We start from the raw sequence: 17,201 nt of genomic DNA, 5'->3' as shown, positions 1-17,201 counted from the left end.
GCAGCTCCGCTCCCCTTTGCACGTCCATGCCGGCCCTCTCTGATCCACTTCCTGTAGTGGATACGTAGTAGGGCCAGATGACGCGGCAAAGGGGAGCGGAGCTGCCTGTGCGAACGGCAGCGCTTTGCGACGGGCGAAGAAGTAAATGCAGCGGAGCCTGGGGATACGAATTATTTTAAAAGGCAGGCAGGCAATGCTGCTGAACGCTGCATCCCGGACACCGGCGGAGCCACTGGAGAAAAGGCAGCGACAGCAGCAGGATGTTGGATGGGCGGGGCCTGGAGAGAAAGTGGCTGGGCCTGGGCCCGTCCAGGCGCCCCTGCCACAGACGTGTTGACATTGTAAGTACTATACTATGTCATAATTTGTATTGTTATTTGAATATTTTTACTGGTGTAATTGTCTATTACTTATGTTTGACTTATTCCTGCTGTACACCACCTTAAGTGAATTCCTTTAAAAAGGCGGTAAATAAATCATTGTGTGTGTGCGTGATCTTGAATGAGTCACTTTATTTTCCTTTGTCTCAGCATATTAGAATATGCTGTAATTAGCAACAGTTTAATCGCACAGCTTCTCACCTTCCCTGCATGGAGAGGAAGGAAAGTGAAGCTCTGAAGCTGCTCTGATGCTTTGGGCTCCTGTACCTAGGTTCCCATCCCTCCCCCCCCCCCCCCCCCCCCCCCCCCCCCCCCCCCCCCCCCCCCCCCCCCCAAGGGATGTGGATACTTCATACTCACTTCCTCAGCAGACGGTCTCCGTAGATAGGGATGAAGTAGGGGAAGAGATAGGGGGCGATGCAGGTAGAGATGATGAGACAGAGAGAAGGCAGGCAACAGGCTGAAGGACACTTTACGGAGCCAAGGGAAGCTCTGTAAGAGGGGGACATAGCTTAGTGTTAACAAGAGATCCCCCTACATCAAAACTACACATTAACGGCAGAACTATAAAATAAGCCACTTCTCATAGGAAACCCAAACTCTGTGGACCCTACCTGCTCTGCTAACTACTGTCTCATCTCCCTCCTCCATTTTAACATTCCAACTACTGAAAGAAAGTCAAGACAATGGTGGCGAACTCATCTCAAGACATTCTCAATCCACTCCAGTCTAGCTTTTGCTCCCTACCTTCCAACGAAACAGCGCTTGTCAAAATCTCTAGTGTTCTTCGCCACCTACCTAGTCCTTCATACTCTGCCTGCCCTTGGATTTTGGAACTCCCATTTTTTCCTCAGTTCTCTTACCTCTCCCATCACACAGTCCCAAATCTCACCTTGCTTGTCTGCTATTGCTATTTAGATGTCCCACTGTCACCTTAGAAATTTCTGTCTTGCCTGTGTTAAATCTATCTTTCTCTCCAGACTCACTTCCTGTCTCTCTCAGTTCTTGCTGTGGATCACACTGTCATCCACTCTCAGCCCCTAAACTTGGGCTTATCTTCAGCTCCCCCCCAGCTCAATCTTTCTCCTTTTCTCTACATTTCCAGAAAGGCTGTCAACATGTCTCAAGGCAGATTTTCACTGAGATGGTATCCATATAAAGTTTTTTGTGTATACCACTGCTTAATAAGGGGGTAAGTGCCACCACTAAACATATAATTTTATATGGATAACTTACCTGCTATTTTAGCAAAGATTTTGGTCAATGCCAAACCCTGCCCAAATTTTAAACCATTAACTTTAAAAGTTACTGCATATTTCCAAAGTTAGTCCTTCCATGGGATGAAAATTTTTAAAAAGCACAAGTGCTTTCAAATATTGACCTAGTCATTTCTTTTGCGATGCAACCAGAATCTGTCCTAGCCTTTCTAAACCAAAAAGTTTTTCTTAGCCACTCTCTCATCACCTGCTGCTTAAACTACTATGTACAAAGAATAGGAGACACTCAATGAAGTTACATGAAAATACTTTAAAAACAATAGGAAATATTTTTCATTCAACAAAGTTAAACTCTGGAACTCGTTTCCAGAGGATGTGGTAACAGCAATTACATCTGGGTTTAGAAAGGTTTGGACAAGTTCCTGGAGGAAAAGTCCATAGTCTGTTATTGAGATGGACATGGGGAAGTCACTGCTTGCCTTGGGATTGGTAGCATGGAATGTGCTACTATTTGGGTTTCTGCCAGGTATTTGTGACTTGGCTTGGCCACTGTTGGAAACAGGATACTGGACTAGGTAGACCGTTGGTCTGACCCAGTATGGCTGTTCTTATGTACTACAACTTGCATCTCACAGGCATGCCTGTCAACTCTCTCTCAAAGTCTAGCTGAAATTCAGCTGCATGACCTCTTTCATCAGTGTTTCAGTGTTGTTACACCATAATCCCTCTTCTCTTTATATTTATATTAGCTTCCTAACTGCTTCTACATAAAAGGCAAGCTCTCTTACTCACCTAGATATGCCACTACCTTTCTCTGCAGCCCTCCTCATGAGCTTCACTTGTCAGGCAAACCACTTATCTGTTCATTTGCCCTCCTTACTTTTCACCTTGTTGCCCTGTACACATGAACAGACTTTCTGAATTGGGGTGTCATACTCCCTCACTGGTCTCATTCAAAACTAGTCTAAATAAATAAATAATCACAATTTAAACTGCTGTACATCTTAACCACTGTTTCTCCTGACCACAGCCTTGTTCGTTTTAACCATTTTCTTAACCAGTGAAATTCCCAAAGTAGCCTTTGCCCTGTGTATTTATACTGACCAATCTAACATTCTGTGGGGAAGGGACTCTCTCTCATATGTATCTGTTCAGTGCTTCATATATAAAGTTTATTTGCATTTCAAGAGTCTAGGCTCTGGAAATCTCATCATAAAGACTGACTTTGAATATGCTTTTAGTGTGTTCCAACTACAAGAGCTTCTAGCGTTTTCAGAAATTCTAGATGTAGTTGAATCTCATTTTAGCATTGAATGAAGATTGTCCAGAACTCTCCACAGAGGACACAAGACATTTTTTGTTCCTGACAATCTTTCAGTTACTTTCGATATGGAAACTTATTGGAAGTGAGCTTCTTTTGGAGCATCCCATGTTCTCACAGTGACCTCGCTCCATCATGTCTAGAACATCGTGCTTTAGTGTGTCTGCCCCTACCCTACAGCCTCCCACTTTACCTTAGGTCAGGACAATCCTGACAAATTCAAATGTCTTAATTTCATTGCTTTTCCTAATAATTATTTAGGTCCACTCACTTTGGAGTAATGCTCCCATGCCCTGCCTCTTGTTGCTTCCATTCTTTTCTCTCCACCTGTTGCTATTGTAATTCTTCCCAGTATACCCATGTTCCCTCTTGCTGAAGTCCGTTCTATGTCCTTGTTTTTATGCCAATCATTTGTTAAAAACTGTGATTCTCCCCCCCCCCCCCCCCCGATTTTATTTAGATGTAAATGTGAACTTCTCTGACTGGCAGAAGGCAGAGGGGTTTGTTGGATGGGGTCACCTCTGCTTCATAGGTGCTAGAGTAGGTTGCTCACTCTGACCCATTTTGTTTAACGTCTGTCTTCATTCTTTGGCATCTCCGATTCAAAGCTTTGGCATCATCTTTCGTTTTATGTCTTATGCAGTCATATTGTTATTTTGCTGTTTTCTATACTTCTTTTAACCATATATGTTTTAAGATATTTTGTTATTGGCCTTCATCATTTATTTCATCTTGAGCTATTCACGGAAGGTGAATAAGAAACGTAAATAAATATATTTGAATCTCACCATTTTCTGACCTTCCACAGCCTGCAGGTAGCCACGGAAGCTGATCCATGGCCCAAAGATCACCGTTCCCACAAAGTAGATGTAACCCATGAACTCAACAGGGGATGGAATGGAGGGTGCCTGCCCCCGATCCAGGTCAAAACCCAGAGAAACAGCTTTCATGGCTACAATCATCTGTGCACCTAGAAAGATTTGGGGGGGGGGGGGGGGGGGGGGAGAGAGAGAGAAGTCAGGACAGTGAGCAAAGAGTGAGCAAAGAAGGAGAAAGAATCCAGAGTGAGGTGTCGGAAACAGGTTGTCCTCTCTTCCCGCAGTACAGACAGAACCACACCTTCATTCTGAGAGACAGGCCACCAAATGCCTTGGGAAGAGGGACCACAGGTGTTTAAACAATATAGTTTGTTCATGAAACAGTCTAGGATTATTCTCACTCACCTCTCATCTTGTGCCATGTGACTGTGTCCACCATGTGCATCTCCCTGCATGAGGGAGAAATGAGAGAGAAAGGATGAAACCCAAGGAAAGAGATGTTAAAAAATAAAACAAAAATCACACACTAAGCACAAAAGGGGGAGATTCTATATAGTCGGCTAAAGTTAGGCAAAGTAACTGGCTAAATTGGTGATGATTGGCATTAACGAGCACTTAATTGGCAGTGATTAGGAGTTATATGTGGATCTGTCCTATGCCCTATTCTATAAAATGATTGCCTAATTTACAAAGTATGCTACTCCAAGGAGCGGCGTGGCCACGGGAAGGGCATGGGAGGGGAAGGGCTGTTTCCAGAATTTCAGCACAGTGTTATAGAATATCTGCCTTTCTGCACCTAACTGCGCGAGCATTTAGACTGGGCTTCAGCAGGCAAAAGTGCTCATGTCCAAAGTTAGACGTTGGGATGATCCGTGCTAACCTAGTATTCTATAAAGGCCATTCCGCGTAGAACAGACTTTACGGAATCCACTCTTAGCGCGGATCATCCCGACATCTAACTTCAGACAACCTATATAGAATTCTCCAGAAGTGCTTCCCTCCCACCCCATCAAACACTATTAGAAATTTCCAAGTCCACCCCTGATTAACCCCCTGCTTCTGTCTCTAGACCATTCAACCTCTTCTTGTCCCAGGCCTTACCCATTAGGAGGTAGATGAGGGTGGTGACGGAGAGGAAGACTCCACGGTGGGATGAATCACGGCAAAGGAAGAGCACAAGGTAGCAGAGGAGGCTGAGCAGTACCACCCATACCATCTGCAACTGGAAGAAGTAATAGAGGGTGTAGAAGCCACCAGCCATCGTACTGAAGTGTTTTACATAGGAGGGTAAACCTACAAGGGGGTGGAGAGGAACAACAACTATTCAATAAGTCCCCCAAAATAATGCATAAAAACAAAAGAGTGAATGATGGAGACTCACCGATCTGCCACAGGAGCCTACAACCCAGACAGATGAGGAGCAGTAGCCAGACTTGTTCAAGGCCTTGCTGTGCTGTGGGAGCAATGCAACCCTGGAAGAGCTGCTGATAGAAGTCTCTCCTGCTGAAAGCTGCCATAGTGCTCACCCCTGCTCCCCGGCTATGGAAACCTGAAAAACAAAACCAGACACCTGTGAGCCCCTCAAGATCTCCCAAAGCATAGGAGACACCCAGTCTGTGCAGGTAACACAAGGACAAGATTTAAGCTTCCTGGAAGAGGGAGAGGCAGGAAAAAAAAAAAGCAGGAGCAATAAACAGTGTTACAGGAACTGCTAAGGAGAGGGGCAGGAGGGCAACAGACACAGGAACTGTGGGGGAAACAGCCACAAACATCATACAGGAACTGCGGAGGACAGAGAGGCAGAAGAGGAAAGGCAGGGGCAATAAACAGATACAGGAACTGCAAAGGGGAAACAGTAGGGTCAATAAACAGAGATATGGGAACTGAAGAGGGGACAGAGAAAGAGGAGCAGGAAGGGAAAGCAGGAGCAACAAATATAACATAGTAAGTGACGGCAGGTAAGAGGAAAGGGAATGGGACTTATATACCGCCTTTCTGTGGTTTTTGCAACTATATTCAAGTGGTTTACATAATATACAAATACTTATTTCTACCTGGGCAATGGAGGATTAATCGACTTGCCCGGAGTCACAAAGAGCTGCAGTAGGAATCAAACCCAGTTCCCCAGGATCAAAGTCCACTGCACTAACCACTCCACGGTCCATCCAGTCTGCCCAACAGTCACACTCATTATCAATTCATGACTAAATCAACAATGAATGCGACATTATATACTTTATCACGAGTCTTTCTTTGGCCTTTCTGGGACATAGACCATAGAAGTCTGCCCGGCTCTGTCCTACCTACTGGAGTTGCCATCAAAGCCCACTCCAGCCTTTCCAAATCCGTCTTGTCATTTGCGGGACCCAGACCATAGAAGTCTGCCCAGCACTGTCCTCAGTTTCAGCTACTGAGGTTGCCATTGAAGCCCTTTCCAACTTATCCTAAACCAGACTGCCATATACAGACACAGACCTACAAAGTCTGCCTGGCACTGGCCTTTGTTCTTTACAGCCAGAGTAGCAGTCCAAGCATCACTCACACATCCACCCCCCCTGCAGCCATTTAAGGTTTCTTTCTTTTAATGTATTTTTATTTTCTACCATCTATTTTCTAAACAGAGATACAGAAGAAGACAGGGGAGGAAGGAAGATGAAAAGCAGGGGCAATAAAGTGAGATACAGCAATTCAGGGACAAAGGAACATCCTTGTGATTTTGCTGGGCCAAAAAAGCTCTGTCCATGACCCCCATGTTCTTGGCTACTGATGCTGTGTGGGGTGAAACATTGGTAGGTCAACAATCCACACTATTCTACTACCTATGCAATGGTGGAAGAGACAGGTCTATGAAGGTGGGGGGGTACATACAAGATACAGCCACTGCTAAGGGGGAAGGAATATGAAAGCACAGAATCAAAGCATACTGGAAACAAACTACCACTAGAAGGCAATCAAACCCTTTGACAGAAAGAATAGCGTTTTCTCTTCCCTTTGGACAACAAATAGCTCAATTAAGGCAGCTGTTAAAAGTAGAACAGATGCTGCTGGGTTAGAAAGGGGAGATCAAAGATACCAAATCGCGCACACTGTCGCATGCCGAGCACCCCTCACCAGCGCATTCGGGGACCGGTCTCCCCTCCCTGTAATTTTTTTACCATCTCTCCCTCCAACCTCCCATCACCCATTCATTCATTATACCTGAGGACACCCACTAACAATCCCATTCCCTTTCCATCTTCGGTGGGTCCCGACCCCCCTATGACCAACTTATCTCTTCCCTCTTCCTGAGGCGGGGCGTCTTGCCGGAAACAGAAAGTAGCGTCAGAGGAGGAGAGGGCGGGACAGACGCCGGAGACGCCCACAGCCTATCAGCTCTCATGGTACGAGAATCTCATGATGGGAGAGACGGGAGCTCCGATGCAAACGATTGGCTGAGACACTGTGTGGCAGGGCAGTCTTAAGACAAAAATTTGTGATAGCCGTGGGTTTAACCAATCAGAATGGGGGGTTGTATTGGGAGATGGCGGGGTTTTTACTTTGGCTGAGAGTCCAGGGTCTGGGGTTGGTTAGGTTTCCCTTGTGTGTCAGGGGGTAGGGCTAAGATGAGAATCCGGTTCTTCTACAAGGATTGCTGCAGTGTATTTGATCATTAATATTTCCCATTCTGAAGATTGTGGTTAATCTAGAAACTGCCCAGTACAGGTAAGGAGTTCTGTCTAGATAATTGTTTCTTCAGCTAGGTGCTTGGATTTGCAAGTGCTGTTATGTAGGGCCCTATCCTTGCAGAAGATCTAATTCCTTGTGAATAATATCTTCCCGTTTTGCCAGTGGTGGTCTGTCTCTTTCATGTAGATCAAGCAGTCTGTTTGTTGGCTGCCTTGCCAAAGATCAGTGGGTGAACAGACACTCTTCTCTTCACAGACTGGATGTACATGGGGTCTTGCACTGGTACCTGAAAGTCACAATCCTTGGTCTATGGTGGATTGGCGGTTATGTAAGAGAGAAGTGGCTCCTTAGGCCTTCTCTAAGCTGGTGGTCAAAGAGGTGATTGGCTTAGCATAAGTTATGAACGGTTGGGGGAGCTTGCTTTTCAAGGGCTCAGACAGCCTCCTGGGATGCGGCTAGAGCCATCATGGTAGAACACATCTGTAGGGCAGCAGAGCTTCCTAGCATTCCTTAGTCAATTTTTACAGACTGAATCTTCATATGAAAGAGGATGCTATCTTTGGGAAAGTAGGTTATTAGGGGAGCCTTGAATCTTCATGGCAGGGGTCTTGAAGTTTGGGTATATCTCATTGATCTAGCACAGTGATTCTCAACCAGTGTGTCCAGACACACTAGTGCATCCGCAAGAGGTAGGTCACAAAAAAATTGGTGTAGATAGCAAGCCTGTGTTTCCTTTACTACCGTCAGTGCCTGCAAGCTGGGAAGATCAGCAATCTTGAGAGTCAGGTTATTGAAATCCCTTTAACTGGTGCCTTTTGTGCTTCCCTGCTACCCCCAATAATAACTGCTGCCTCCAGCCCCAACTGCAAATGTTGCAGCTCTGCTGTCCATAGATTCTGTTTGGTATATTCGTAGGTTTTTGTGTTGCTGCACAGTATCTGGCAATGGAGGAATTTGTGTTGCTGTTGTTGAGGTGACACTAGAATTTGAATATATATATTTGTTTTGTTGTATGGCAAGTGAGAAATCTGGGACTGATTTGTTGCATACAGCTTTTGATATGGGATAGCAGCCTTTCTCCTTCCCAGTGTTTGTAAGCACACTGGATCCACCCACAGCTGCAGCTGACTCTTTCAACTAGAATCTTCCAGCTGGGTTTTCTTTACAAACCCCCCCCTCCCCCATCAAAATAGCAAGATATGCTTACACACTTAACCTCCATAAGGATTAAGGTCTCCTGGCAATTTGTCTCCTCCACTTCCATCAGGGGTGCCAGGTTGAAAAAATTTCCCCGCCACAAAGTTAAACCCCGCCCCCGATGTACCCTCAACGTCACTACCCCGCCCCCGATGGCGTTAAACCCAGCCTCTGCGGGGCTTCTATTGGACCAAATTGGACCCAATAGAAGCCCCAGAAAACTGCCCAAGAGCCGCCCAATTACCCGCAGACCTTGCAACCCTGACTTCCATCTCTAATGAGCGTTTGTCTGGTTTAAAAAGAGATTGTTTACAGTCCATGGGCTCAAGATCCTCCCCTTCTGTCTTAACTTCCTCTCTTCTACTTCCGCCCCTCTATTGGGGTGAGGGCATCCTCTGTCTCCAGATCCTCTTTCCCTTGAGTGCTGTCCCTAGGCTGAGGTTTACTCATCCCCTCCCCTTTTCTTGTTTCCTACTGCAAGATTAGGAGTCTTCCAGGGATACTTTTGCTGTTCTTCTCCCCCCCCCCCAAAAAAAAAAAAATTGTATATATATATCTAAGAAGGGGGTAGTTAAGAAAGGTAGGCTTTTAACAGGATGAGGACCAAAATGTTACTAGGGGCAGGAGTTTACCCAGAGGATGAGACTGAAGGTCACTGACATATATGTGGTATTTAGGCTGTATAAAATGTTGACCCCTGTGTCCTTCTACAGGAAGAAGATCCAGATCTGGGATTGATCTTGAGTATTGGTAGAAGACCCCTTGTTCCCGTCCTCTTGTGCCCATGGGCCTGACAGTGGAGTCCCCAGTACCCATGGCTGTGCCTCACCCTTACTGGCCACAGGATTTGAGGTTGGACAAGTATCTACCAAATGACAGGCCAATGTGGCAGATTCGGCCTTCCGTTTTCCACCTCTGGTGCCCTGATGGTGGGTACATGGCTGCTGACAAGGGCGCAGGAGGGCCATGTGTGTTCAGTCCTGGCCGACGTTTGGTGCTCTGCTGGTTTACTATTTGTGGATTATCCATGGAGTCATCGAAGTGCTACTACTCGCTGTATTACCCACAAATTCTCACAGATCAGTTCTTCCTCTCACAGCTATGTAAGACTGATATTTATTTATTTATTAATGTAACTAAATATACTGCTCCAATGTCTACCCAAACAATGCAGTAAAAAAAGCTAATAGAACAAACAGAATTGATACCTAATACAGACAAAAAAACAAGAAAGTTAAAGATACAGAAAGCAAAACTGTATCAATTGTATTTCCATTTACCTCACTGATAATCAGTTCTGCTGTAACACTGTGTTTATGACTTCATTTGAGTTACTTTGTCCATGGAATGGCTGTAATTTTGTTTTGTTTTTTGTTTTTTTTTGAGAGGAGGTTGGGAGTTGGTTTTTTTGAGAATCATTTTTTCTTTTTCCATTTTTTTTTGCAGGGAAGGAATATGCGAAAGAGACAGCAGATACGTGCTGTAAGTTCTAATGCCTGTTGTCCTGCAAAGCAAGTTAGATGGGGTGGGAAACGTAGTTAGTGAGAGAGCAGCAATGTTCTGATTCAATTGTTTTGTGTATTTTTAGTAGTGTCGAAATGCGCACCGCAGAGGCATAAAGCAGCAGAAGAAACAAGCACACAAGGACAAGAAATCAAGGCGTTGCTATCAGTACTTTATTGGTTGAACAATTAAAACTCGACAACTCGTGTTTTGGCACCTTGGCCTTCACCAGGAGGCTCATTGCAACCTACAAATTATTAAAAATTAACAGCATTAGGCAGTATTGTCATGATACCAATATGCACTTCTATAAGCCGCGTGATGTTTGATGTGACACTTGCCTCGTGGACTTTCCGTCGATAATTGCTGCAGTGCATTTTGTGTTACTCATTACAACACTGCCTAGCGCAGTTAATTTTTAATTAATTTGTAGGTTGCAGTGAAACTCCTGGTGAAGGCCTAGTTGCTGAAACACGAGTCGTGTCGAGTATTACTTGTTCAACCAATAAAGTACTGATGGTAACACCTTGATTTCCTGGTCATTGTGTGCTTGTCTCTTTTAGTAGTGTAAAATCATCACTTTTTGTGTTTACAGAACACTGATTTACCCATTGTTCCTAGGTACATTCACTCATTAAAGATCAGGATTGAATGTGTCTCTCCATACAGTTAATACATCTTGTGTGCTGGTGGATATTTTGGATTGTTAAGCTGGAAGCACCTCCTTTTCCTCTGTCTTTTTTCTCCCCCTCCTCTGCACAGTGCTGACAATTTCACTGTCTGCATGGAGACAGTCACAGCCTGGATCTGGGGTCCCCTCAGCATCTGGGCCGTGGTCGCCTTTCTGCGACAGCAGCCTCACCTGTTTTGTCTTGCAGCTGATCATTTCGCTGGGTGAGTAGCCTGTACCCCCTCTCTTCCTCCTTGCTGTACAACTTAAGAGAACAGATATTGTTTAACAGCAAAGAATAGGAGCCTCTTACTGCCTGTTTGTGTCTGCTCTGCGACTCCCAGCTCACATCTGTTTTTGTTTTCTGTTACACATCATTTCCTTATTCAATTACTGCAGATTAACAGTGGATGAGGAAGCTCAGAATGTGTTCTGTGTCATTGTGCTGCATTTATCCTTTCATGTGGTGATTTTGTGAATTTTAGCTCTGCAGCTCCCTCTGCTGATTTTAAAATACATTTTTTAGAAACTTTTTTTTGTGATTGCAAATTTGCTATGAAATTCTAAGGTTACTGTGTTCTCTCATTGTCTCGTATCACTAGAAATATGATTGTCATTATCTACTGCCCTCTGGAATTTTGAGGGCATTAATTTGAGAGAGAATGCACTCTGCTCTCTATATTACACAGTAACTGAGTATATCTTGTCCATTATTACATTGTAGATGGGCCTGTGGACCTACTTTGACATATTGTATGTTTCAGCAAGTCAATTTGCGTAGCAGTATTTTTCTGGCCTAATATTAATTACTTATTTTCCACATTTATATCCTGCTGTAAGACAATAGTTCCTCTTTCCCCCTCCCCCTCCTCATCAATTTGGTTAGAGCTGAAAGTGGATGCCGAGCACTAAATCTGGCCAACTGGTGTTGCCCTTAACTGTAAGTGACCCTCTCTTTCTCCTGCATGGAGCTGTCATTACATCTGCAGTATCCCCAACCTGAGCTAGCCCAGTCTGCAGAAGCCCTGATCCAGGAATCAGACTAGGGACCATGAAGGGAGCCCAGCATATACCACTCAACCAGTAAACAGAGAGATGTGAGCTGGGAGTCAGAGCAGAAACACGTATATCAAAAAGATGGTGTTACACAGAGACTTTTTTTTAATCCCAGGAGAGCTGATAACATTTTTTTTCTTTCCATAGGCCAGCTGTATGGTGATGTTCTCTATTTCTACACAGAGTATCGTGATGGCTTCAGCCATAGCCAGCTAGGACACCCTATCTACTTCTGGTTCTATTTTGTCTTCATGAACATGCTCTGGATACTCATTCCATCTGCGCTCATTGTGGATGCGTGGTACAACCTTAGCCAGGCTCAGAGTGTAGCTGACTTGAGAACTAGGAATCCTTCTCACAAGACCAAGAGAAGCTGAGCCCTGAGGCATACCATCGCATGGGGTCAGCTCTGCTGTGGCTTCTCCACCATGTTAAGACTAAGCTATCTGAATGGCTGATGGAGCCACAGGCACAAGTTCAGTGAGTGCTTGAACGTCCCCAGTATCGGACAAGCTGCCTGATCTGTGTCCTGAATCACTTCTTCGGTCTCTTAGCTGCCAGGGTTCTAGGAGATTGAAGAGGTGATACTGAACAAAATCAGAGAACTTGTCTGTGCTTAGGACAAGAGAGAGACTGCACAGCTAAAACATTATGAACCAGAACTTGTATAAACTTGAGCCACATCATGTTCATTCATCATTTAATTCTGTAGGGAACCAGATATTTTCAAGACTGTGGGGGTGGGGGGAGGGGGAGTTATCAACTTTGGCTATTGTTAACCCCCATCTAGTAGAAACTAGGTCTCATTCCATAAAATGGGACCTGTGGTAAAAAATAACTTGTCTTAACAGCATCCCGACTTCCTCCCTAAGTAACAGCCTATAAACAAAAAGTACACCCCTGCTGTCTCTATTACAGAAACCTTTAAGTCCTATTCACCTCGTTCAGTCCCATGTCTGTTTTATCATTCCCACCATAAGTAATTCCTTATTTCTTAGTCTTGATTAGATTGTAAGGGTCTGTGGAGCAGGAACTGTCTCTTACATGTTTAGTGTACAGCACGGCATACGTCTAGTAGCTCTATAGAAATTAGAAGTACAGAAACACTCAGCACTTCTGCACAGTCTCTGTTCAATGCTCAGCTTTATTTCATATACCGTCCATCAAGCATATAGCTGAGTGGTTACAGCACAAAATAAAATAATAGGTAATGGACCATGATGGAACAATAGGAGTTTGATTGACTGTACTACATAAAGTTAACTATGGTAAACACTTATCATGTAAAATACCTTCTCTGAGGACAAACAGGCCTTCGGTTTTCTCACAGCTGGGTGATGTCATCCGATGGAGCCTGGTGTGGATACTGACTAGCGAGTTGTAGAAATTTATAGCAGTGGTCCCACCGTGCATGCACAGGTGTCTTCCCGCCTGACACGTGAGTGCAGATCCATCAGTCTTCTTTTTTTCCGTAAGGCTGTCTTCAACGCAACTGTTTCTCTCTTCAGTGCCTTCCTGTGTGGTCACTTGTCATTTTTTCAGTTACTTTCTTATGTTTTTTTTTTGTTTTGTTTTTCCTTAAGTTTTTTTGGTACTTTGTAAGTTTCCTCCATTTTCGCGACCAGCTAGGCCTAATTGTTCGTCCAGAGCCCCTACCTCAATTTGACCACAGCTTTTTATTGGTCAGATTGAGGAGTTTAATTTTGCCCTGTCTTTTTTCGGTCTCTCAGAAGACACCCCCCCCCCCCCCCCAGTGGCTACAAGAGATGTGGCCCAGTGTATGATTTCGGTTACGGACCCGCGCTCATAGTGTTATCGGTGCCTTGGGTCTGACCATGACCCTAATTCTTGCTTGGTCTGTTTGAAATCGAAGGTAAGGACACACAGAGCATGGCAGGCCCAGCAGGAGAAACGTTTAGCTCCTCAAAATCTGGTCCATTCGACATTACACCGGAAGAACTGGCCACAGTGGCTGCAGAGGCTTCGACATCCACTGGGAGTGCACCGGCATCCAGAAGCTCTCCGACGTGATAGCCAGTTTGGTCAGACCATTCTGCAGAATTTGTTTGGTGTCTAGAATCCAACTCAACCCCCTTAGGCTCAGTTCTTTCTGATCCAGGCTGCACCTCCACAACTAGTATGTAAATAGTGTTCAGGTTGATTGAGTACAGGTCTCAACGTCTCGAGTCCCTGTTGTCCTAGTATTATTGTTTTCAGTGAGCCTGCTAGCTAGGGATTCCCATCTGTGAGAATATGACGGCCTGCTTGTCCTTGGAAAAAGCAAAGTTTCTCACCTGTAGGAGGTGTTCTCCAAAGACAGCAGGCCAATATTCTCACATACCCTTCCACCTCCCCTTGGCGTCATAGTCTTAAGTAATGTACATGTCTGAGGGACCTGTGCTTGCACATTGGGCTGGAAGGCACATGTGTGATGGGACGCTGCTATAAATTCTACAGCTCGCTAGTCAACGTCCACTGGGCTGTGTTGGATGATGTCACCCCACAGTGAGAATACTTGCCTACTGCCCTCGGATAACACCTGCTACAGGTGAGTAACTTTGCTTTCTTAACAGCCACACAGTAGGAAGGATGGATAATACCACAGACAGGACAGCTATGAGTGAGACAGAGTTGCCACCAGAATCGCCACAAGCCAACAGCCAAGCTAATTCAATCAAAAGGAAAGGGCAGGGTAAAATAATGTGTCGTCTTAGATTTTTGGTGGGAAAATATGAGGCAAACAGGCCACTCATTCCAAATTCCTATTGAAAATGTAACAGGGCCTGAAATGACTATACACAGAATGACATATATCCATGCTTACTGTTTTATTTAGTTAATCCCTTCCCTTTCCTCAACACAAAATCTAATGTAGTTGTTACCTTCAATATAGTAACATCATAGGTATGACCCCCCCTCCCCTCCAAATGAAGCATCATTATTTATTTGTTACATTTGTGTCCCACGTTTTCCCACCTATTTGTAGACTCCGGTGTAAAACAAATACAAGTGATGATTGGGTAAGATAAAGTTCATGTGGCACAGCCACATTAGGAAATCGTACAACAGAAGAGTTCTGTTATGTCCATTACATACTTTAGTTTTGTTGTGTTGCAGAGATCAGGCATTTATGTTGGATTGGTAGGATATGCCTTTTAAACAGGTTAGTTTTTAGTGATTTCCGGAAGTTTAGGTAGTCGTATGTAGTTTTCAAGGCTTTTGGTAATGCGTTCCACAGTTGTGTGCTTATGTAGGAGAAATTGGATGCGTAGATAGATTTGTATTTGAGTCCTTTGCAGCTTGGGTAGTGCAGATTTAGATATGTTCGTGTTGATCCGGATGTGTTTCTAGTTGGTAGGGTCGATCAGGTCTGTCATGTATCCCGGGGCTTCGCCGTAGATAATTTTGTGAACCATAGTGCAGATTTTGAAGGCAATGTGTTCTTTGATTGGGAGCCAGTGTAGTTTTTCGCGTAGGGGTTTTGCACTTTCAAGTCGCGTTTTTCCGAAGATAAGCCTAGCTGCCGTGTTTTGAGCGTCTGAAGTTTCTTAGTGTTTGTTGTTTGCATCCCGCATAGATTCCATTGCAGTAGTCCACCTGGCTTAGTACCATTGATTGTATCAGGTTCCGAAATGTTTCCCTCGGGAAGAATTATTTTACACGCTTTGAGTTTCCACATTGCGTGGAACATTTTCTTTGTTGTGAATGTCACTTGGGCTCTCTAGTGTTAGTTGCGGTCTATTGTAACGCCAAGGATTTTCAGGCTGTCTGAGATAGGGAGGGTGTAATCTGGGGTGTTGTCAGTTGTGGGGTTGTCCCGCTGTGTTGCGATGAGAGGATGAGACAGTGTGTTTTTTCTTTATTGAGTTTTAGTTGAAATGCATTTGCCCAAGAGTCCATGATGCTCAAGCTGTTCTTGATTTCGTTGGTGATTTCTGTCAGTTTAGATTTGTAAGGAATGTATATTGCGACATCATCTGCATAGATGAAGGGGTTAAGACCTTGGTTGGATAAGGACTTGGCTAGTGGGGTCATAATTAGATTGAAGAGGATCAGTGATAGTGGAGATCCTTGTGGTACTCCGCAGTCTGCTTTCCATGGTGATGATATGATTGAGTTTGATTTTACTTGATATGTTCTTGTGGTTAGGAAAGAATTAGAGAGAAGAAAAATGTGTTTTTAATCCTGCCTTGAGTTATTGAAATGAAGATTCTACTCGAAGAGACAAAGATGTTCCACAATGTATCAGCAACTACACTAAAACATGAATGACTTGTGATCAAGCTGAATTTTCAGATGAGATGATACAAGCAGCAGTTACTACTACTACTTAACATTTCTAGAGCGCTACTAGGGTTACGCAGCGCTGTACAATTTAACAAAGAGAGACAGTCCCTGCTCAAAGAGCTTACAGTGAACGGTCGGTCCGATAGGGGCAGTCAAATTGGGGCAGTCTGTTAAAGCTGTAAAGAGCACAGAGTATGTGCTGGAATATAAGGAATAAGTGTATTGTAGAGAAATGGCAGGAGCCAGTGTCATATGCAGAAAGACAATAATAATCTCCAGTGGGATGCAACATATGATAGAGTAATGGGGTGATCCATTAAATCTGTTGGCACCTGTCAGAAGTATATCCATTGTAATTGTCTATTAGTATACTGTGATAATCCATGTACAGTGAATTGCAGTCCTGAAAGAGAACAAATAGAATGAACCTCCTTTAATGTAAAATAATCTGCCTGAACAAGACCAGTGATATGAGCATCAAATGTAAGAAATGTATCCAAAGTGATTCCAAAAACCTTAACTGTATCAGTCTCTGCTGTGCCATGGGCAGACAGAATTCTTTTAATATTTCACAATTCTAGGCTGGTTTTTGTACATCCATTCTCCAATTTATTATGCTTGTTGCTATCTGATGGTACTTAAGCCTCATCGTTGTCTGAGAGTCAAGAGACCTTCAGTAAGGAGCTTTGATGTACTTTTCTTTATCATTAACTCAGTCTGTATGGAAGATTCTGTAAACCTCTCAGCTGTGGCATAAAATGACTGCCTTGGAATCCTGCATCCTGACATTCAACCAGTACAGACCCTTTTAAAGCATGGTACCTAGAAATTTCAAAGTGATGCCTGTTGTAGATATGGGACAAGCTGGACATGAACCCCAAACGACAGGACTGCTATGACAGTCTGACAGTTATGAGTAAAGCTAGGCCCAGTGCTTTTTTTGCGCCGGTACAGCATACCGGCACCTTTTTTGTCCGTCCGGTGGTGTGCTGGAGCTGGCTCGCACCAGCTCGCAAGAGCTGGTTTTTCTTCAGGGCGAGTCGGCTCCCTCCCTCCCCTGAGCTACAGCGTGCATACTTGAAGAAG

The 17,201-nt window shown here is 44.3% G+C and overlaps 1 protein-coding gene and 1 pseudogene across 1 annotated transcript; one reads left to right on the top strand and one right to left on the bottom strand.

Moving 5' to 3' along the window:
• Positions 1-736: 736 nt before the first annotated feature.
• LOC115462397 (protein-serine O-palmitoleoyltransferase porcupine-like) lies at positions 737-6,972 on the bottom strand. The gene is given in 7 exon segments (XM_030192404.1): positions 737-835; positions 837-872; positions 3,707-3,888; positions 4,142-4,181; positions 4,833-5,029; positions 5,118-5,285; positions 6,935-6,972. Coding segments are annotated over 6 exon segments (690 nt in total). The 5' UTR covers positions 5,254-5,285; positions 6,935-6,972.
• Positions 6,973-7,256: 284 nt separating this feature from the next.
• On the top strand, positions 7,257-12,419 carry LOC115462396 (annotated as a pseudogene).
• Positions 12,420-17,201: the final 4,782 nt, after the last annotated feature.

Source organism: Microcaecilia unicolor, chromosome 2, assembly GCF_901765095.1.
Source record: "Microcaecilia unicolor chromosome 2, aMicUni1.1, whole genome shotgun sequence".
Lineage (NCBI taxonomy): Eukaryota > Metazoa > Chordata > Amphibia > Gymnophiona > Siphonopidae > Microcaecilia > Microcaecilia unicolor.
This window is presented reverse-complemented; position numbering and strand designations above follow the sequence as displayed.